This window comes from Pleurodeles waltl, chromosome 8, assembly GCF_031143425.1.
Source record: "Pleurodeles waltl isolate 20211129_DDA chromosome 8, aPleWal1.hap1.20221129, whole genome shotgun sequence".
Lineage (NCBI taxonomy): Eukaryota > Metazoa > Chordata > Amphibia > Caudata > Salamandridae > Pleurodeles > Pleurodeles waltl.
Genome location: NC_090447.1, coordinates 824,393,769 through 824,417,424, shown reverse-complemented (window position 1 = coordinate 824,417,424; position 23,656 = coordinate 824,393,769). Strand labels below are relative to the sequence as shown.

The window sequence follows — 23,656 nt, the reverse complement described above, 5'->3', positions numbered from 1 at the left end:
CATTTGCGACCGCATGTGCGGTTGCAAATGGTATTGCATGCCACTCCGAATCGCAAATAGGAAGGGAACACCCCTTCCTATTTGCGATTCTGAAATGCAATATGCATTTCTGCATAGGAAAATGTTTCCTGCATTTGGCCCTTAGAGATTTAAGTTTTATTTCCCCTTTAATTCTTCTAAACTGATAATCCACGGATGGGGATTGTAGTCTCTTACCTATAGATCAACAAGAGAATCAAATCCGTATTTCCAAATGTAAAAATTGGGGTACATGAATTATTAGGTTCAGTTATTATTCGGGTGCGGCTTCAACATTAGTGTATCCCTAGTTGTTTTGCTCTGTCGACATTTGTGTAAGTATGTGTGGCCTATGGTATTGTGTGCACAAATATTGTCTACCTCTTTGAGAATGCATCATACAAAAATCAAAACTTTTGGCTTCTTCCAGACTTCTTTACTAAATGTGCTCTCTTGTCTTCCGAATGCAAACATTATTTGTGGGACACTTACTAGGCTATATTATGAAACACTTACTAAAGTTTTCTCTAGGTTTGCAACATAACTATGTTTTTTTGCCCTGTTTTCAAAACAGAAAGAGGATTTAGCAAATCATCGAACTGGCCAATACACTTTGGTCCTAACACCTCCTCAGGTGCATTATCTATTGACATCAACTTCCAAATAAATAGTAAAAAGCATTTACAATGCAACTGATCTCGTGTTTGCTCATGTTAGAGCTGATCGCGTTGTAAACTCTTAACCCGACTTTTCACCTATCGGGCAAAAGTGCATTTATGTACATAACCCGAAAAAGTGAAATCAAGTATGTAAAGTGCTTGACTTCTGCCAAGCAGATCGCGCTCGTAAATTAGAGGAAAAAAAAGTCTACAAGCCCGATGGAAAACAGTGAGCCTCGTATGTTTTCTGTACTTGCCCGCTGCGCTCGCGGAGGGCTAGCCACCGGAAAAGGCATGACATATGCGTGCCTTCAACTAATGAAAGCAAGCAGATTTTATTAGGGAAGCCCACGAACCAATAAAAAACACTGACGTGAAGTTGACAGGGCTCCGAGCCCTTTTCTAAATACAAAAGAGTCTCTCTGTGATACGCATGCAACGCAGGCTCGACCCTAAAAATCACAGCGAGACTTTAGAGCATTTTACATGATTAGGTGCCTTATGTATTTTCTGATATGACAATTTAAATATGGTTAATGAAATCTGCTTGCACTGCATGGTTTTGCTAATGGGTGTAACATTATGGCATTACCTTCTGAATTATTCTTCTCGATTTCCAGGAGCTTTAATCCCACGCATGCACATAGTAATCTTTCTATCCCATCCGCACTGGCATGCAGATGCTCTGCAATGGTGACAGATGACAGGGGGGTACCAGAGTCATGTAGCAGGTCAAACACTCCAAGTTCACATGCAGCAAACATTGCCTGAGGATCAATAACAATACAATACATTCTTTAAATTATAGAACGCTTTCTAAATCAGTTTAACGCATTTACCATTCATTGAAAACTTCAACTGCTACTAAATATGTTTGTTGCATAATAATTCTAAGGAACAAATTGAATTATATAATATGTGCATCTATTTTGGAAATGTACTTTCAGGAGATGGGGAGAATAACTCCTTCTCTTCACGATTTAGTGCTTTGATAGTCCTCTGCGATAATTGGTATTAGACTGAAAGGGCAACTTTCAGATGGATCAGGACATTGAAATGTGTCATTTGTTGTGACTCTATCCAGCTGTCTTATGATTCTGATGGTTTTATTTCAGCCTTCCTTTTCTTCCTCTTCATTGAGTTGCTTGACTTGAATATCATTTGTACTATGTTGTTGCATATCTAGAGCCCCAAACATTACATTTTCTTTTAGAGCAATTTTTGACTAGTTAGCAAACAAGTTATTAGGTAATGTACCTACCTTGAAGTTCTCTTAAATAATTAAGAAAGCCTACTAAAAATATGAACCCGTTGGGTTTCATCTGATGTACAGGATGCAATACCACTAGGATGTAAAATTATCACGAGAAACCGTGGAGGAATTGTAATTGTGCATGCTGATTACATACACATACTGCACCTCCCTCATTCTCAGCATGCAAGTTCCTCCTAGTTAAACACAGCCCATGTCCTTAATGCCTCAGCAGTGTTCCTACTATTTTAGAGCCCTGTCTACCGGAAAGCCTGTTTTGCAACAGCCTTCTGCACCTAGAAACAAGAAAATATAGCTATAATAATTAACAATACGGTGTACAAAGTGTAATAAATTGATTATCTTGCTGGTCATCCGCCAGAGACACGTAACAGATGAACGAATGGAAAAACTGATATTTTCACAAGATGAAGCAAAGAGATTATGGGGGTCATTATGACCCCGGCGGTCAACGGTAATATGGAGGAAAGTACTGCCAACAGGCTGGCGGTACGTTCCTCCATATTATGACCTTGGCTGTTTGGCTGAAGCCAAACCGCCAATATACAACACCCACCGACATGGCGGTAACGGCCGTCAGGCTGGAGACATCAATCGCCAGCCCCGCGGCCATCACTGTACCGCCTGCGGGATCATGACCCCACCTACCGCCATGGTTTTCGTGGCTTCCTTACTGCCACGAAAACCATGGTGGTAGGCACTATCAATGACAGGGAATCCCTTCCCTGTCACTGACAGGGTCTTCTCCACCCCCCTCTCCTTCACCCCCTGTCCTCTCCAGACCCCTCCTTCATACACACCCCTCCCTTCACACAGGCACACATGCATACACACACCCATTCCCACATTCATCCATGCATGCATACATCCATTCATACACACATCCACACATACTTACATACATACACGCAGACACGCATTCACACAACTCAACATACACGCACTCACACCCCCAGACATGCACACACATACAACACATAACACACACCTGCATACACACACGCACAGAGATATACACAACACCCCCCCCTCCCCTGTCGAAGCACCCACTTACCTGTGTCCAGGGGGTCCTGCGGCAGGAGACGGGATGGGGAGCTGCTGCCAGCAGCAGCGTCTGCCAGCAGAACACAGCCAGGCCTTATTATTTCTCATAATATGGCCGGCGGTGGTCTAATGGCATGGCTCTGCTGGTGGCAGCAGCTTCACCTTACCACCATCCGCTGGCATGGCCACAGCTGGATTTCCCTCATCCTTCTGCTGGAAATCTGGCTGTGGTCACATTATGGTGGATGGCTGTTAGCCGCGGCGATGGTCTTTTGGCGGCCGTCACTGCGGCGGTAGGTGGTTTTACCGCCAGGGTCCAAATGAGGGCCTATATCTGCAAATAATAATAAAGGCACATATTTATGGATGGTTAGCATCACTTTAGCGCCATTTATTTTGGTGCTAAAGCAGGGCTAACCTATCTCCATATTTTTATTTTGACGCTGGAACCGTCTACCGTCAAAATGTAGGAGTTAGCGCCATGTCTAGGATGCTTAAAATCACCTTGCATCAATGAGATGCAAGGTAGGCGTTCCCGTTCTAAACACGATGCTTCGCGCCATTATTTAATGCCTGGGTCAGACCAGGCATCAGGGTGCAAGAAGGCCCATTTCCATGGCTAAACACTCTGGAATGGGCACAAAGATGCCCACCACAAGCCCCAGGAACATCACCACGCACACCACAGGGACACTACAGGAGGGGGACCTCCTCCCAGGTAAGTTTAGATAAGTATATATATTTTGTTTGTAAGTGCCATTCGGGGCCCCTTACATGGGGACTCCTGCCTGGCACTGGGACTGTTGGGCTTGCCCAGGTGACCCTAGTCCCCAGAGGTGGACATTGGGGTGGTGGGCATGACTCCTGTCTACACTCAGTTAGTTTTTGGCTGCTTGGGCTTTAAAAAAATGACATTAGGCTGGTTAGCGGCATATTTGTTTGCCTCTAACCAGCCTAACCTCATTTCAGACCCACTAGCGCCATTTTTCCTTATGCTACCCCTGACTGGCTAGTGTCTTTTTTAGACACTAGCCACTCCTTAGCACCATCTTGTGCCATTTGATAAATATGGCACAAAGATGGCTCTAAGGAATGGTGTTAGCCAGCGCTAAGAAAACTGATGCAAAACTGCATTAGATATGGGCCAAAGTGTCTCTGGCATGCATAAAACATCAAGCAGCTTAAATATTTACTCTGTGAAGAAAAAATAATAAAAAAGCCTTACTCCAGCACTTTGCTTCAGGATGATGGAAGCATTTATATGCTAAGAAGACTCAATCTATCTTTAACCTATATTGTGCTCGGAAAATACATTTTTTATAGATAAATGGTAGAAAATATTAAAATTAACATCTTTATATATTGCTCAATTGATTTAACAAAATTGAGAAGATCAAAAATTCTAATTAAAAATTAAAAAACTGTTCCAGGGCGAACCAGAAAAAGTCACTAATTTAACCTGTGCTTAACCCTGAGTAGTACAAAATGAAGTCAGATTTAACTTCGAGACACTGAGTGAAGTAATTATGCAGTACACAAACAGTAACAAAATAAAAACACAGCACAAGAAAAACCCCAAACCAATTTAAGAAAATGGAGAAAACTTTAATATATTTTATCACACCTAAACAACAAAAATCAAATCAGTAGAACCAGAGTTATGGATTTTCAATGTTTAAGGTTCAATATAGTACCTAAAAGATCAAAGTGCCAACTGCTGACATCTGCTCATGGGAGACCCGGTCAAAGTCAAAAGTTATGGCTAATTGCGATGGATACAATTAGGCCCAGTCAGCACTCACTTTCAGACTTTAAAAATGTTCAGAACAAAAATGTCTGAGAAGGTAGAAGTTCAACGAGGCAAGGCTGCAGGACTGACTGAGGAGGGAGCATCATTGTTGGATGGCCGTGGAGCAAAGCTGCTGTGAATATTTTTACCTTTAGGCTTAGTCGTTGAAATAGAAGTCAAAAACCTCCAGTGGGATGAAGCAGAAAGCTGTAGCCAAAGGCAGTTCCACAAGGTTGGATACCCCTTTGGCGAAGGCCTACTAAAATGGATTTGCTGCTGTGGAGAAGAACAGAGGAGGAAATTCCACAAAGTCCCTCTGACTAGCAATGCAACTCGGGCAGATAGGCGAGCTGGTTGGTCTCAGTCTTCTCCTGGTTCTCAGAGCCCTTGGTTTTGGAAAATGGCCATCTGGGAACTTTTAGCACCACAGCCAAGGGTCCAGGAGTGGATGGAGACCTCTTGGGCATTCAGGACTCACTCAGGCAGGTTCCAGGTTCAGGTTTAAGATGGTGGTAACCTGTATGGCCATGTGGCAGGAACAGAAGGCCAGCAAACTAGCCCTTAGAATCACTTTTGTCAGTCCTGGGTACAGGTGTAGTTGCAGGGCTGGGAAGCAGGGCTGGCCTCTGAGGGTTCATGGCAAGCTCTAGGCACCAAAGCAGTCCTTCCAGGTACAGCAACAGTCTGGCACTGTGCACAGCAGGTCACTTCAGCAGGCAGTCCTCTGAGACTCCTTCTGCAGATCCAGTAGTGAACTGAAGAGTAGGCCTGATGGTCCTATTTTTATTCTCTGGCTCCCTTCTACTGGAAAGCGGGATAAGCTTCTGAAAAGGTTCTTTGAAGTACGTGGAATTTCCTGATTCCCCTGCCCTGGCTCCAAGCTGGCTGCAGTGACAATACAGGTTTGTTAAGCCTTTTTGTGTGCAGAAAGGACACATCCTTTCAAGTGCAAGTGGGCTGTGCTCAGCTCTACCCCACCCCATCCTGGCAGATGGTGGCCCATTGAGGCATACCTAATCCCTCTATGGTGTAACTGTGTCGGAGGCATTTACAAAGTCTAACTGTCAGCTGCACAGAGTCATGTGGCCCAAGATAACCTGCAGGCACAAAGGGCTAAGAGTTCCTTTTTCAAAATTGTAATTAAAACCCAACTTTCCCACTAAAGGCGGTTTATCATTACATTTCCATAGGTACAAAGCATGTCATATCTACCTCCTCTCATTTAGGAATTACGGCTTTTTACGTGTACTAAGGAATCCCCAATGTTATTCTATTGGTGGGGTAGGCCTTACAGTAGTGAAAACGAAATTTGAGAGTTTTTCACTGCCACAACATGTAAAACTTAAAAGTTTATGTCCAACCTTTCATTTACACAGCACCCTGCCCTATGTGCCAACTAGGATCAAGCTTAGGGGTGACATATGTAATAAAAGGGGAATTTAAGGCTTTGCAAGGGGAAGGGTTTAAATACCAAGTCGACATGGCAGTGGAACACTGTATTCAGGCTGTAATGGCATGCCTGGGACATGTTTTGAAGTGCTACTTCAGTGGGTGGCACAATATGCCGAGGTCAACTGGTAGCATTTAATTTATAGGTCCTGGGTGTATAGTATACCACTCCACAGGGGGCTTATTAGTAAAGTAAAAATGCAATTGGGTTTAAACCAATGTAATCATGTTTTGGGGGATAGCATTAGCACTTTAGCACTGGTTAGCAGTGGTAAAGTGCACAGAATACTAAGGTGAGCAAAAACAAATTCATCAAAAAGTGCAGTGTAAAGGCAAAAGATTTGGGGTTGACCCTGCAGAAAGGACGAGGTCAGACAGATTCTTATCATCTCTACAGGTGCCCAATTATGTAAAAAAAAAACTCATAGATCTTGTATGCAAAAAATGCTCACAGGCACGTGTCCCAAATTCATGGTCTATACAAGTGTATAATGACACCACATCCAATGTTATCATCAGGAATGTGTCCTCACAATCAATATCATCCATTTTGGTTAAAACATCACTACTATCTCGACAATACAATGGTAAGGCTTTGGCAAGAGGGGACAAAAAATGGTCAGTACACGTAACTGTATTCTCTAAGAGACTTTAATTTGAGGAAACAATGGGGAGCCCAGGGTGGTCTACTAAACTCCTATAAACCTTGGGTAGGACATAAAATGCTGGCAACCCAGGGTAGTCCTTCCCAAGGAAAGCATATTCATCATCCTCCAAAATACCCTGATCTCTCCAATCTATAAGTAATTCATAATAAGCAGATATTCCCTGCTTGTATCTAGCATAAGACACAATTTTATAACATATTGTCTGGTTCAGTTTTCTCAAAACCTCCCTCTCATACATCTGTACATCCATCACAACTACATTACCCCCCTTATGCAAGGGTTTGATTACAATACTTGATTCTAATTGCAAGATCTTGAGGGCTTCCCTCAGAGGGACTGTTAAAATATCCTGACGCTTCTGAGAAGTGTTCCGTAATGCAACTAACTCCTTGACTATAATGAAATACTGCTATAATGTCATGTGAGAGAGAGGAAATCAAGTACGATCTGGGTTTAAATGCACTCCCATTTGGCACACTCATGTCTACACCCAAATTTTCTTGGACATTCAAACGTTCTCTATCACTTGCCTCCCCACTGGCTTCTCTATGTAAAAATCCCAATGCCATCAAGCCCTTCACATCTTCTATTGATAATTCAGAAAGGATGACCCAAGGACTACTCTGTGTCATTTTATTTTTTAAAAGCTCATGCAATTTCTTCAATTTCAATTTTCTTATAAACAAATACACATCAATCTTGGTTTGTGCATAACCCCAAGACATAGTAGGGCAAAAAGACATCTCCAGTTCAAGGAGTGAGGTCTCTGCTTCTGTTAATTCACGATGTGACAAATTCAAAACTGTAAATTTGGATGTTATTTCTTCCTGCTTCGGTGGGAAGGTCTGCTTCAATGCCTGTCCCCTCTCCCCTTCTCCTTTGTTTCTACCTTTTACTTCTCCTCTTCCTCTGCCCCTCGAGGAAACATTGTTGGGTTTTACTCTTTCCGCCTGTCGCAGCAAGCAGTACTCATCTTGAAACCCCAATCTTTCTCCAATTGTGTGGGTCATCATCACTGTCAATCTTAAATCTGAACTAGATCCCATCGAATCAAATCAGAAACATTTATAAAGCGCGCTACTCACCCGTGCGGGTCTCAAGGCGCTAGGGGGAAGGGGTTACTGCTGCTCGAAAAGCCAGGTCTTGAGTAGTCTCCGGAATGCGGAGTGGTCCTGAGGATGGTGGGGAGGGTGTTCCAAGTCTTGGCCGCCAGGTAGGAGAAGGACATCCCACCCGCCATGGAGCGGCGGATGCGAGGGACGGCGGCGAGAGCGAGGCTGGTGGAGCGGAGAAGACGGGTGGGAGCGTAGAAGCTGAGGCGGCGGTTGAGGTATTCTGGTCCCTTGTTGTGGAGGGCTTTGTGTGCGTGGGTGAGGAGTCGGAAGGTGATCCTTTTGCTGACGGGAAGCCAGTGCAGGTGTCTCAGGTGTGCAGAGATGTGGCTGTTGCGCGGTATGTTGAGTATGAGGCGGGCGGAGGCATTTTGAATACGTTGCAGACGTTTCTGGAGTTTAGCGGTGGTTCCTGCATATAGTGTGTTGCTGTAGTCCAGGCGGCTCATGACGAGGGCGTGGGTCACGGTCTTTCTGGTGTCGGCGGGGATCCAACTGAAGATCTTCCGGAGCATGCGGAGGGTGAGGAAGCAGGAGGATGATACGGCATTGACTTGTTTGGTCATGGTGAGGAGTGGGTCCAGGATGAAACCAAGGTTGCGTGCGTGGTCTGAGGGGGTTGGTGCGGTGCCAAGGGCCGTGGGCCACCAGGAGTCGTCCCAGGCGGATGGGGTGTTCCCGAGGATGAGGACTTCCGTTTTGTCTGAGTTCAGTTTCAGACGGCTTAGTTTCATCCAGTCTGCGACGTCTTTCATTCCGTCTTGCAGGTTGGTCTTGGCGCTGGTGGGGTCCTTGGTGAGGGAAAGTATCAGCTGGGTGTCGTCGGCGTAGTAGGTGATGATGATGCTGTGTTTGCGTACGATGTCGGCAAGGGGGCTCATGTAGACATTGAAGAGAGTCGGGCTGAGCGAGGATTCTTGTGGGACGCCGCAGATGATCTCGGTAGGGTTAGAGCGGAAAGGTGGGAGGTAGACTCTTTGGGAGCGGTTGGAAAGGAAAGAGGTGATCTAGTCTAGGGCCTGTCCTTGGATCCTGGTGGAGCGGAGGACGGTTATTAGGGTGCGGTGGCAGACGGTGTCGAAGGCAGCCGAGAGGTCGAGGAGGATGAGGGCGACTGTTTCTCCGTTGTCCATCAGGGTTCTGATGTCGTCTATGACTGAGATGAGGGCGGTTTCTGTGCTGTGGTTGGCTCGGAATCCGGACTGAGAGGGGTCGAGAAGGTTGTTGTCTTCAAGGAAGTTGGTAAGATGCTTGTTGACGGTCTTCTCTATCACTTTGGCAGGGAAGTGGAGGAGCGAGATAGGGCGGAAGTTCTTCAGGTCACTTGGGTCAGCCGTAGGTTTCTTTAGTAGGGCGTTGACTTCAGCGTGTTTCAAGCTCTCCGGGAAGGTAGCAGATGAAAAGAGCTGTTGATGATGGTCTGGAGGTGCGGGGCGATGATGTCGTCTGCTTTGTTGAAGGTAAAGTGTGGGCAGGGGTCCGAGGGGGCACCGGAGTCGATGGAGTTCCTGGTGGCTTTGGTCTCTTCTGTGTTGATGTGGGTCCAGGCGTTGAGGATGATGGCTGGGGTTGTGGGTTCTATGGTGGTCGGCTGGGTCTGGTGTCCGAAGCTGTCGTGTAGGTCGGTGATCTTACGATGGAAGAAGGTGGCGAGGGAGTTGCAAAGGTCTTATGAGGCTGTGATGGTGTTGGTGTTGGGGTTGGAGAGCTCTTTCACGATGTTGAAGAGTTCTCTGCTGTTGTGGCTGTTTTTGTCCAGTCTGTCTGTGAAGAAATTCCTTTTGGTGGCGCGGATCAGGTGGTGGTGTTCGCGGGTGGCGTTCTTGAGTGCAGTCATGTTATCAGCGGTGTGGTCCTTACCCCAGGCTTTCTCGAGAGTGCGGCAGGTTTTCTTTGATTCCTTAAGGGTATCAGTGAACCAGAGAGGTTTTTTGGTGTTGGTCTGTCTTGGGAGGCGTCTGAGGGGAGCGAGGTTGTCTGCGCAGTTGGTAATCCAGTTCGAAATTGCATTCAGTTTTTTCTGAGAATCTTCCTGTCTCATCTCCTTTCTCTAAACATCATATTTTCAGGCAAAGGCTAAAATGTTTCCTTCAGTGTAAACCTATTTATCACATTGAAACTTCTGTTGTTTTTTTAATTTAACTGCTTCCTAATGTTTCCCCAATCTCATCTGCATCCTCTCCATTAATTCATCGAATTGTTCCTGATCTGGATCATTCTCTAAACCCTTCTTTGTGTCCTCAATCTCTTTACGTATACACTGTCAGTCCAATTCTGCATATTTCACCAATATCTGTATTATGCGTTTACTAGATTTGGCAGTAAAATCCACTCACTCCTCCAAAAGCCCTGGAGGGGGTTGCTTATAAGTTGGCACTGTAAAAATGTGAAGTCCTCTAGGGACACTGATTGCTTCCAAACATTTTTTCAATGAGGCTAGCTCTCACCACTTGCTGATCTCCTTTTTCATTAATTTCTCCAGTTTAAAATTTTTTTGTTTAAGGGAAAAGTACCCATGCTGTCTGACGATATGTCATTCATATGGTCCCCACTTCTTTTGTCATCACTTTCATCAAAAATACGTTTTGCCCCCTCTAACCTCGCTGTGTCCCCATCGATCTGGTCAGTCGCCATTGTGCTCATTCGTTAATCTACAATCCACTCTCCCCGGTTCGTTCCAAACTGCAGTCTAATTTTTTATAATTGATATAAGTTATTTAACACTAAAAATCCCAAATAAACATATACCATTAAACATGAAATAATGTTTAAACTATAAATTCAATTTAAATACTTCCCACTCTCATACACTAAAATTCCAACATACAAAATATAAAATAAATTAACAGAAAAAAGTAATATGCATTAGTTACAACTATGATGAAATATACAATTATTAAACAAAAGGTAAATTTAATCTTGGGAATTAATATCTAAATTATTAAAAATAAATACCTAATTAGTACAATAATCTAATTAACCAATTTCCAAGTAAAGTATCCATTTAAAATGTAAAAACAATTATATATTTAATTATCTTGCCAAACAGAAAATGGCAGTTCCCAAACAAGGCTCCTGTTTGAGGATGGTGGTGGCTCAACATGAGCTCCTATCTTACTCGTGTTGCATTTTTAGGTAATAACACTGTCTGTTTCAAAAGGGAAGGACACACTCAAAGAGTCCATTTAAAAAAACTTGGCTTTATTCAGACAAAAGCTGACCTATGCATTTCGGCCCCTGCAGGCCTTGTTCATGCTAAGAAGCCATTTCTAATAGTGCTTTATATAAACATACAGTTAGGTGATCGCAACCAGAAAACAGAAGAGATAAAAAATACAGAGCCTGATTACGATTGTGTTGGTCTGACCGTCGTAACCCCACTACGACGGTCGAAAGGCTGCCGCCAAGTCGGAGACCTCCTGACTGCCATATTATGAGGCCCCCTGCTGGACTGGCTGGTGCACACAGTGCGGCGACAATGGCTTCGGTTCTCAGGAAGAGCCGAGGCAAATGCCTCTGCACTGTGTACGCCGGCAGCACACTCGGAATACACACTCTCTGGCATGACAGACAGTGCCCATTCTGAGTATGCTAATGGGGGGTGTACTGCCCGTGCCATGGGCAGTGCAGGGGACCCACTGTGACCCAATCTCAGCCTTTCAACCAGCCTTTTCAAGGTGGGGATCCCACCATGAAAAATTTGGTGGAAAGGCAAGTTGTAATCAACACAGTGTTTTCGAAATCAACACAGCCGTGGTTGACCACAACTTGCACTGCCGTCAACCTGTCAGGATCTCTGATCCTGGTGGTGGCGGTCGTGTGCTGTATGTCCCATCGCCAGCTTCTTAATGTGATGGTCAAACCCCCAAGGTTGCGGCGGTCTGACCGCCACCATGGATACGGCAGTCCAATGGACTGCTATACTTGTAATCAGGCCCATACTGCCTTACAGCTGAGGATAATATTTCTGATCAATTGATTTTATATTTTTGAATGTGATTGCACCATTTCCCCAATAATTTGCAAACAGATTATATACTTAAATATCACATTGACAACAAACTCATCAACCAATGTATTAGCATATAAGAAATCCTCAGTTTTCCATAATTGTTAAGCATGTTCATTCAAATTTTAATCATGTCTTAAGATGATCATTACATCTTGTATACAAATAAATCCTGTGTATTACTCCTAAATATTATCATGGTGCATTTACCCCCAGTATGTCTTGCATATTGCATCTTCATTATATCCGATATTTATGTCATGCATTGTGCACTTTGCTTACAATTCAAAAACCAACTGCAAACACAAAAAACTACAGTTCTCCATCAATACAGAGTCGAGGCAGAGGTGCCTGCTATTGCAGCTGTTTTTCTTGCTGAGTTTAGATTTTCTGGCCGCTGTGGCATGATAGTCCTCCAACATCACTGGCATCCGTACTCTGGCAGGCCCCTCCAAACTACTTTTGTATGATGACGATACTATCCACAAGCTTTATTATTTTCATGCCACAACCCCTGCTCTTATATTCATTGTAGAGGAATTCTCAACATTGGCAAAATTAACTGGGATAAGAGCAAACCAATTCCTATGTCCTGGGAAATGACAAAGACAGCTTCTAAGGGTTTTCACTTCCAATGCCGGTCTGACAAATTAAAGCACCTGGGTATATATGTTACAAATGGACAGGAAAATATGGTCCCGCTAATTTGAACTCCCTTACTGATAAGTCATGTGCAGACTTCCAGAAGTGATCCTTGTTGAATTTATCTCTGTGCAGTGGGACTGCAAGCTGATGCTTGCTCCCAGATATATATGTGTCTTTGAAAATGCTTTCACTACCTGTCCAGACTCCCTTGCTGCGGTTGGTTGATGGTGACATCAAGGCATTCATATGAAGTGATATGCACCCATGGTTATGCATTTCCAAGTTGATAGCACATAGAAAATGTGGAGTCCTCAGTCTAACCTGACTAGAACACCATTGTTTGGCACTCCATTTGACACAACTGGCCTGTATGTTGACTAGAACAAAGGACGCCCTAATCTACGTCACCATAAAACACTTACTCATGCACACTAAGCATTGCAAAGACTTTGGAAAGTGCTGGACTTCATTACCCTGGCCAGCTTCTATTGCTAGTCGAGATGAAATCATTTAGGTCACTCACACAACAGTGGTGACATCGAAAACTAGCCCACTGTCACATGAGCTCCCTGTGGTCCCAACCTTGGCATGCCCCATGCTTACTCTTTTTACAATATCTTAAGCACTGGGGCCTGCATAAGGGAATGATGTTGGTTTTTATATTACCTCTAGGTACACCAACTACACTCAAAACCTCTCCTTCTACATTTATAAACTAAATGCTTGCATCTACTGGGGTTCATCTATCATCCTAAATAATGGGAAGAAATTCTGGAACATAATGACGGAGGTGAGGGAATCCAAGATCAAATGCAGACTTTTCAGATCCCTACAGGACTGGTATTGAACCCTACACAAGTTCTTCACAAGTGGGGCATTGCAGCACTAGAACTATTGGAGGTGTGGGAAATCAGGCTGTGAGACATCCAACATTCTGGTTTACTGCCCTGGCCTGCTACGGTTCTGGTCACAGGTAGGCTGTACTGCTAGACGCAACAGTGTCCATTGCTAAATGACTAGTAGTGTTGCAAACATGACAGACACTCTCACACTGACAACACATGAACTTGCCTCAGTAGTTCCTGCAGCCAACATTTCTGTCCTGAGCCATTGGCAGACGGCTAGGGTGCATGTCAATGATGAATGTGTCACCAAGTTGTATAAAATAGCTTCGTAGGAGAAACGGGTCAACAGGGTCCAAAAGATCTTTCTGAACATTTGGTCCCCATTTCTTGACACCCCCAGGAAGTACTTTTCCCCGATGCCTTGAATGAAGAGAAGATGTCCTTTGCCTGACCACTTATTCTTGTAATGCACTAGGCCTAGGCTCCACCCCTGATTGTATGTTCCTCTTTGTACTTTCTTATGTTTTGCCCTACCTTGGTGACTGAGGATTCACCCCCAATGTAGCCACCCTTATCCCCCGACATTATGGATCCATGACTGTTTCTGTCAAATGGCCCTTCCCCCGACCTGTTCCCCTTACTCTTTAGTGCAGGATTGATGTAAACTCCCTATGGCCAGACTTTACCTTGAGCCCGCTGATACTCAGTTTTCTCTATTTTTGCCTGATCATCCGCAATCTGCAATTGAAGCTGATGCCGTCTGTCCTTATCATTCCAAGAACATACGAAAGTGTCAAGTCATTCAGACACCTGAGGGGCATTAGTCTGGGAAAAGTACCTTGTTATCTCTGTTTCAAAGTTAGATAATAATAGTAACAAAAACAATGTAGTTTGAATTGTCAAGCTTTTACCTTATTTGCTTATAAAAATGCATTGAAGACTAGCAAATTGATGCACAAAGGTTACGGCTGATGTTCCTAAAGTTATGTCAGAAATTTTCTATATCAGATAAGCCACAGTATAAAGGCCCATCAAGTGGCCACTTCGGAGGAGAGGTCCTTTGCCCCAGATAATTGTGCAAGATACTGCCAAAAGATCCTGACATTGATTGCAGGGCTGTCATACTGCTGCAGCATCTCATTCTGCACTGAAAGCTGATATTGAGGCAATTCTGAGAGGTGAGGAGTTGATGCTGATGCACGTTTTCCTTTTGAGGGATCACTCTCTCCTAGCTACTGATTATTATAGTCTCTTCTTGTAACCAGGTAAGCTGTGAGTTGATTCTCCCTAAGAAACTCTGGATGCAAATTACACTACTCTACCCTTGCATAGTGTAGTGCAAAGAAGTAAAGTTTAGGGTGCTAGGCTGCTAGATGACATTTCCATCGTGGTAGAAATGTTCATTTTGTTTTTGTCATTCACAACATGCATTAGTGCTGTTTTAATAATATTCTATGTGAGTATTTTGAATGTACTACGCAACAGGATGAGCTTGTTGAAATAAACATAAAGTGGCTTTTCTTAGTGGAGTACATATGTTTTACATTTTAAAGAACAAAGTTAAGGTTTCAAATTACCATTTCTTCCCTGAATCCATGTTTAGATACTGTTAGTAACCTAGAACGCACAGACAACACATCAACTGTGTATTGAGTAGGTTGAGGTGGGCTATTACAACCTTGTATTGCACATTCAATTAGTGGTACATTAAACTAAATTCATTTGTGATACCCAAGGGTGTGAAAGAAAACCTTGTAGAGCTAAACCAGTGGCTTAGTGTATGCTACAGCATAGGCATTCAAGGTCCTATCTTACTCAGTGGAAATGGGCAACTGCCTTAATAATACAGCTTCTAGATAGCATCCTTCTACTCCCTGTATGTTTTGGGGCCTTATTCTTAGCTGTTACCCTCACTGTGTGTCTGTGAGCCGAGTCTCTCCTGGGGTGGATTAGACATATTAGGTAGTAGCATCTTATCGCTTTGTGGGAGCCCTAGACCTGATCCTTGTTTTTTTCCACCAGTACATAGCCTGCCACATAACCAAGTCATAAGGTTTCACCCTTTCTGTTGAAGAAACTTGGGGAGTGTGCTCTACCCACTAGCTTCCTTCTGCCAAGGACTCTGTTGCATTTACAAGTACCTGGTTGTTGTGCTCCCCTATATTTCCTCCTGTGTTTTCTCTTATGCTTGCCCTTATGGCTCTACCAGTACTTGTGGATGGTTATCCACTAAATGTGTATCTGTATGCGTTTTTATTAATACAGTGATGTCTCCTGATTCTTTGTATCATTTCCTGAATTTATAAATAAAGAAAATTAAACATTTAAAAAAAAAACAACAGTTCACTATGTTGGCAGATAAATACAGAGCTTTGTAAGGCTCAAGTTGGCCCAATCATCATTAGCACAACTTTTCTAGTTAGATCTAAAATAAATATGTATTTAGCACTAAGTGGGCATCCTCAATTTTCATCATGCTAACGTACAACAATCACAGAGATTGATTATTAAAACTCCACAAGAATCTTCACATTCTATACAGGATAGTAAAGAAAAGACAAAGGAAAATAGACGTTAACAAGTATATAAATGTAGCCTCCTAAGAAGGATAACAGTGGTGAGTATACATTTCCTTACTAACATTCAATCCATTTGGCTGTTTTTTGTTCAATAGAATTAGATATTTCAACACTAATCCAATAAATTTATTTCTCATTGACAGAACAGATTAAAATGTTAAGCCACTGAGTAGATTCTATCACTCTTCTTAATTGCCGCTATAAGTTGTGAGATATGCTTATGCATCTTCAATTTAGTGCTCACAAAAGTTTGTTGCAAGGGCACGAGAGCTTGTGCATTGCATATTCTGTTCTGCAAGTTAGATTATGTCTGACCTATTTCACTTATTTCTGTCCCCAAATCATAATCGATTCACACTATTCATTGTAGTTGTATGTCAGATAACTATTGCAGCATCTGAAACCTTTCTTCCCTGTGAGTTTCTGGGTCTGAGATGTGGGAAATTCACTTCTGAACAAAAATTATTTCATTGAGGATGCTTTCAATTATGTGACTAATGGAGAGTTAAATCATTTCTTATTGGGTCACATCTCTTCCTCAAAATTGAACATAATTCTCTAAAGCATGTTTCCCTGGTACCCTTATTCACTCAGTCTCTGACAAATTACTTCTTGCTGCTTCTTGAATGAATCAGAACTATTGCATATACATTTAGCCCTCAAGAATTCACACTAACTAACATTTTGTTTTAGTGGTTTTGGGTGAAAGCTGCATAAATGTATTGTACTGTTCCCTGCTGTTGGTTTCCTAAAAAACAGGGTACAGGTCATTCTGTTCACAATCTGCACTCTCACATACAAAAACATTTCTTCAGTGTTACTCATTGTGGCTGTTAACTTCAAGTTCAGATCATTAACGTCTATATCCTTGTACAATGTTCTGCTTTGTTTTCAGTCCCACAATATTTTTGACATGATATTTGTGTCTTACTATATTTTTTACACACTATTTTGTCATAATTCCATTTCCAATACATCAGTAAAGGTCCTGCTTTCTGGTGTCGCAGAAGGCACTAAAATAAAAGACAAATACAAATGAAAAAACCCAAGGGGAAAAGTGAAGACCAAAGTCTACTCAAAAAGTTCAGTTGTCTCTTATGAGGGCTTCTGTTTCACTAGAGATAATCAATTGTCTTCCATCTTACACAACCAATACCATAGATGTCAAATATTTTATGTTCATACTAACCAGGGACATAAGAATTAAAGAGGTTTTCAATCAAAACATCACTGAACAACAGAATCATAATACAAGGAACTTAAACCATAATTATCTTTACAATATCCCTCATTGATAAATCGATTGAGCTTTTTACATGAGAGTACTGAAATATTTCAATAGGATTATGTTTTATGGGGGCAAAAATTTAAGAAGTAGTTGGGTGTCCATGATAAATTATAAAATGCCATGGACATACACTTCTTCCCAGCATATTTACATTGGCCGTTTGTGGCTATAGATCCCACAATGATTATAAAATTAAAGAACCTCCCTTAGACTAATCTGCTTACCGAAAACTACCTCATGGTCCAACAATCACATATTCTATAATCATTAACAATTAATTGAATACATAAGTGGAAAAGTGGGAAAGTAAAAGCACAAATGCATCTAACAACTCTACAAGTATATGTTGTTGGAGCAACAACTATAATTTAAGGAAGCCCTTAGAGTGTGCTAGTGGAGTGTCTGTGAGACAATCGATATATAACTTCCTGAATTCTATTTACTTTAGGTGGAAAGGCAAGTTTTTCTTACAAGAGGAAGGAACTATTATGGCAACCAATATGACTCCATTATTTGCAAATGTTTAAATCATTTGAAACAGGGCAAATTGTGTTCAACATAAATGACTACATATATATATATATATATATATATATATATATATGAAAATTTTAATAATATGAAAGGAAGCAGAGGCAAACTTAAAATAAACATACAGAATCCAAAATTAATTAAACTACTTTACACATAAAAGCAACAGATTGAAATTATATTCTACATGTTCAGTTTCCTTAACCATGCATCTACCAAATAATCAATTTGAGCAAAAAGGATATGTTCTGAGAATATCTATCATAAATCGATAAGCAACAAATTACCACAAAATTATTCTATTGAGTATATCATACTAATACCATATAGGAGGTGTGCCATAGTGCATTACTATGAGAAAATTAGTGCCCCACCTAAATGTCGACTCAGGAGTGTTAGTAGACCATTATACCGTGGTCTACATATTGTGATTAGAAAAATATTGTGGACCAAAATATCAAGTGTAATTGGATAGATAGGTGATTGAAATCCACCAATTTACCATTTGTGGGATATATGACCCGATGGGGATGGCCTAGAGATGTAATTTGTTTTATTGTAAGTACTTGCACAATGCAATTGTCTATAGGAACCTTAATTGTAATACCGAGAAGACATTTCTACTACAGCATTACAAGGGGGAAAACAAAGGTGATCAAGCAATTACAGATTTACTACAGATCCATGATATTAGTGATGCATGTATGATGATCTAGGATACACACTGTATTCACACCCACACAAGAAGTACAGGAGAATTGATTATTTTTTAATAGCTCATAATATTTAATGGATTCCCAAGTATATGAACACCTAAGAGCATTTCAGATCACTGTTGTTGCACTTGAGGTTGTGGACAGGAATCCTAGTAGAAAAAGAAGATGATGGACATTTGGGAGAAGCATACGTAAGGATATAGAATATATTCGGTTTACGGAGCAACAGATTTTGGAATTTATCAAAATGAAGATTGGCTAAGTCAAGTTGGTAATTATCTAGAATGCACTGCAGACTGAAGTCTAGGTTATTACACTTAGTTATACTATTAAAACAATATAAACAATTCAGATCGGTGTTGGAAACGTGCTATCAACAACAAGCAGATCTAGAATTGAAACACACGAAAGCAACAAATACAGGATGTGATTTCTATTCAAAAGCTAAAATACACAGGCATTATAGTAGGAAGGAAACCTGAAAATATATAGCTATCAAGAACATTTAATTACAAGTATAGTGACTAAGGGCCTGATTACGATCTTGGCGGTCTGACCACTGAGATCGCCAATACAATGGTGGGGAGGCGGCCGCCAAGCCTGCAACTTCCCCACAGCTGTATTACTATGTTTCTGCCGGGCTGACCAGCGGAAACAGTGTGACGGCATTGGTCTTGGCTCTCAGAGCCAAAGCCTATGCCGTTGCACACAGCAGTGCGCATTGCGAGTGTGCTGGGGCCCCTACACTACCACAACATAGTTATGGGCAGTGCAGGCCCCCCTCGGTGGCCCTAACTCTGCCTTTTCACCAGCCTTTTCATGGAGGACCCGCTGTGAAAAGGCTGGCAGAGAGGAAAGTCATTCAAGCCATTGCTGACCACGACTTCACCGCCGCCACCCCATCGGGATCCATGATACTGGTAGTGGTGCTGTAGGTCAGACCTCCAAGGTTGTGGCCTCCATTATGGGTACGACAATCTTTGGACTGCCGTACTCATAGTCAGCCCCTAAATCAGTAAATTATTAAAGTAATGGCATCAAAAATTAGCCAAAGGGCACATTGAAATAATGTAATTGCCATACTGACGAAGGAGGGAGTCTGAAAAAAATATGGATGCCACTGTACTAAATTCTTGCTAAAATAAATACTGTGCAAGTATTTATTTTAGCAAGAAATGTTTACTGAAGATATACCACACAGTCACGATAAAGTTGATGGTCATCTATTGATCCTGGTGTGGCATCAGATGAGAAAGATGGCGTTGTTAAGTAAATATTGTTAGATGGGCTGCAACTGGCAATCTTCATTCTTGAAAGGTGGTAGACCCAGAAGGTATACCTTTAGAATTTTATCTGGTTTGCTTTAGGAGTGGGCATAACTCGTATCATTCAGTGTAGCATATTCATGTGGAATTATCTGAGCATTCAGCAAGATTATGCTTAATTACTCAAGAAGAGTAATTCTGTGTTTATTGCTATTTCTTAGCATAAAAACGCATCCTCATGTTCAGAAATGGCCACAAGAATGTATTTGGCACCAAGAAATAGTGCTAAATTCAATAGATCATGAATAGCAGGTGCAAAGATCCGTTCATGCTTGCTAAATGTTCTCTGAGGATGTAATTCTTCCCCCAATTTACACCTGGCATTTAGCTCTTTTTTGTAATGCAAAATGCCCCCTCGCATCCAAAATGAGTATGACAATTCATTTTGCACTAAAAAATACTGCTAAATGTGCTTTTGGATTTTACCCCAACATACTCTCAGCATTCAGCACTATTTGCTTCATACAAAGTGCACCCCTGCATGTAAAATGGACATAAGGATTCATTTTGCTGTAAAGAAATTGCAGTAGAATGTGCAAAATGTGCTTTGTGGTAGGATTTCATCCCCCAAATTACTCATAATTAGGTGAGCAATACTCATTGTGTAATCCTCTGTAACACTGCATGGAAAACTAACACAGACTTAGTGAAATTACTCCAGTGTAATTAAAATTATGCCCGGTCCTAGTTTCCTTCTCAAATGTATGTAAATGTAATGTTTTATATAATGTAAGAAGTCCAAAAGGGTCGTGGAGCGAAGCAAATAGTATAGTCATTCCACAAAAGGATAGAGGCCTGACTATTCCTGGATCATCTGGACACATATCATCAATCAACAGAGATTCCAAAACGTATTTAAAAAAAAAGGCTCAGCAGTATAGTAGAGTCATTCCCAAGGTGATGGCACCCTGGCAATAGGGGTTGATAGTGAGAATACAACAGTTCATAGCCCTGGAGCAATAGCTCTAATTGATATTGTGGACATTAAATAAACACCATTAGCAGTGATTGTGTTAGATGCAGAAAACACATTTGATCTCAGTTCTTGGATATATCTATGGAAGATTATGGAGGTCATTTGTTCTGGGTTACAATTTAATAATTCAATCAAAGTATTATATAAAAATGTGTTTGCAACATTTCAATTATGGGGGAGTCATTGAAAAATATTGTAGCAACACACAGGACTGGCAGGAGTGCTTGAGTTTGCTTCTGCTGTTTACCATGTATTTAGATCCCTTTAAAAAAACAGCATATTCCTGCAGTGTGGTGCAGTGGGCATTTACAAAATGTTTTAGCGTATGACAAGGACATTGCTATCATGTTGACTTCCCCACAAACTGCAGTGAGAGCCAGTGAAGAGGATACTATTAATTATGGTGTTTAATTGAGGTACCATATGAATAAAAATAGAACACAGATGTTCATTAATATCCACTCCACTCCACAAGAATCTTATAGTAAAAAATGCTGTGTATTTGGGTGTTTCATTGCCAGTGGATGTGGATAGGATCACAATATTGTATTATGAGCACTTGCTTTTCCAAATTAAAAAATAGTTTGAAAAAGTGGAAGAGTTTCCATCTCTCTTTAATTGAAAGGTGTAACATTGTAAAATGGTTATTTTACCTAAATACACTGTGAGCTTCATTCTAATGACCGCCAGGGTCGCAGTGGCAGTTGGACTGCCGCCAATGCGGTGGTCCGAGCGCCATATTATGACCGCAGCAGTAGCGTCATGGTGGAAGCGCCAGCAGCACCAGATTTCAACTACACATCGGCTTGGCATTGCTGGTGGTCCTAATCCACCAGGGCAGCGCTGTCCTGGGATTATGACCCCCCCCTTCTCTGCCAGTGGTTTCATGGTGGTAGCTCCGCCATAAAAAGGCTGGTGGAGATGGGGTGCAGGCCTGCACTGCCTATGGACTTCTCATGGGCAGTGCAGGAGCCCCCCTGGCCAGCCCTGTTGCAATGTTCATTGTCTGCTTTACAGACACTGAAAATTGCAACGGGTGCTGGGGCACCCTACGCACTACAGCATTGCCGTTGGCTCCATTACGAGCTGGAGCCAATGATGTAGGTTGTTTCCTGCTGGGCCAGCAGGTGGAAACTGAGTTTCTGCCCACTGACCCAGTGGGAAATTCGTAATGACCCCGTCAGAGAGGCTGCCACACTGTCAGCAACCTTCTCATCGGAACTTTGGCGTACGGGCTTTTCCATCCACCGAAGTCATAATCTGGGCCATAATCTTTTTCTTTCACTACCTCTTGATTTACATACCAAATGGTTCACACAAATTAATTCAATCTCCCTAAGTTTCATATGGGAATATAGACAGCCATTACATATCACACACCTTTTATCATTCCCAAACATTAATAATTAGAAACACTATGAATATTCATCAACTGAGGAAGAAAACTTAAATTTACAAACTAAGCTTAGGGAATATTGCTAAGAATTACTTGATTGGTTTTGCAGAGGCAAGCTACATCCAAAATGTTCATTTTAAAGTGGTCAGAAACACAATTAATCAATGGAAGACATGATGTAAAACAATTAGGGCCTCATTAAGAGTTTGGCGGACAGGAAAGCCCATCTGCCAAACTCACGATAGGGTGGCCGCCGCCTTTGTGGAGACCATCCTGCCAGAGTTATTAAGAGCTTCCCACTAGGTTGGCGGGCGAATATTTCAGTTTCCGTCCACTAGCCTAGCCAGAAACAGGCTACAGCATTGTCATCAGCTCGTAATGAAGCCGGTGGCAATGCGAACCCTCGCAATGTTCACTGTCTGCAAAGCAGACAGTGAACATTGCCACGGTGCTGGGCAGAGGGGCCCTGTACTGCCCATACCAAGTGCATGGGCAGTGCAGGGGCCCCTCTGTAGCACCCTGCACCTGTTCTCCGACAGCCTTTTCATGGCAGAAAACACAGTCGTAATCCGCAGGGCAGCACTGCATGCAGTGCTGGCCTGGCAAATTACAATCTCTGCCACTGCCAGGACTCCGGCATCATGGTTCCTGACAGTGATGTCAGTTCCCTGGCGGTCCTGACTACCACCACGAGTGTGGCGGTCTGAAGACTGCCACACTCATAATGTGGACCTTAATATTGCACCATTTCACTTCTAAACTCCATTGTGGGTAGCACAGGTTTTACCCCCAATTTTTCGTGATAGTTATGCATGTATATGGGAAAAAGCAGGTGTTAAGTAGCTTGGATAAATCTGTGAGAGAAATACTATTCACTCATTTTCACACTTACAGAATAAATAAGGGTACAGAGAGAGATTTTTTTTTAAACATCTTCAATTTAGAAATATTATACAGAAAATTGATTTAAAACATCTTAACATGAATAAAAGTCAATTTCCAATTCTTATGTACATATATGGCAGCAAAAAGATTAACAACTCAAAAAATATTCCTGCATTGTGATACAGAAGATTGAGGGGGTCATTATGATTTTGGCGGTCCCACCGCGGGACTGCCAAAACCGCAGGGAGGATCCTGCCATTATAGTCCCTCCATAGTATTACAATGTTCCCGCAAGGCTGACTGGCCGGAACATTGTACTACGATGTTCCCGCCGGGCTGACCAGCGGGAACATTGCTACCGTATTGGTCTGGGCTTCCTAAAGGAAGCTGATGCCAATACTGTAGCAGAACAGCACACTTGGAATGCGCACTGTCTGCAAAGTATACAA

At 42.2% G+C, this 23,656-nt stretch overlaps 1 protein-coding gene across 4 annotated transcripts in view; it reads right to left on the bottom strand.

The window, feature by feature from the left end:
• The window catches only part of LOC138250333 (acetylserotonin O-methyltransferase-like), a 480,756-nt gene that overhangs the window by 379,854 nt on the left and 77,246 nt on the right, over positions 1–23,656 (bottom strand). For all 4 annotated transcript variants that reach the window (XM_069205105.1, XM_069205104.1, XM_069205106.1 and 1 more), the window contains one exon: positions 1,270–1,444. In XM_069205105.1, coding sequence (XP_069061206.1) covers positions 1,270–1,444 — 175 coding nt within the window. The remainder of the gene's footprint in view (positions 1–1,269; positions 1,445–23,656) is intronic.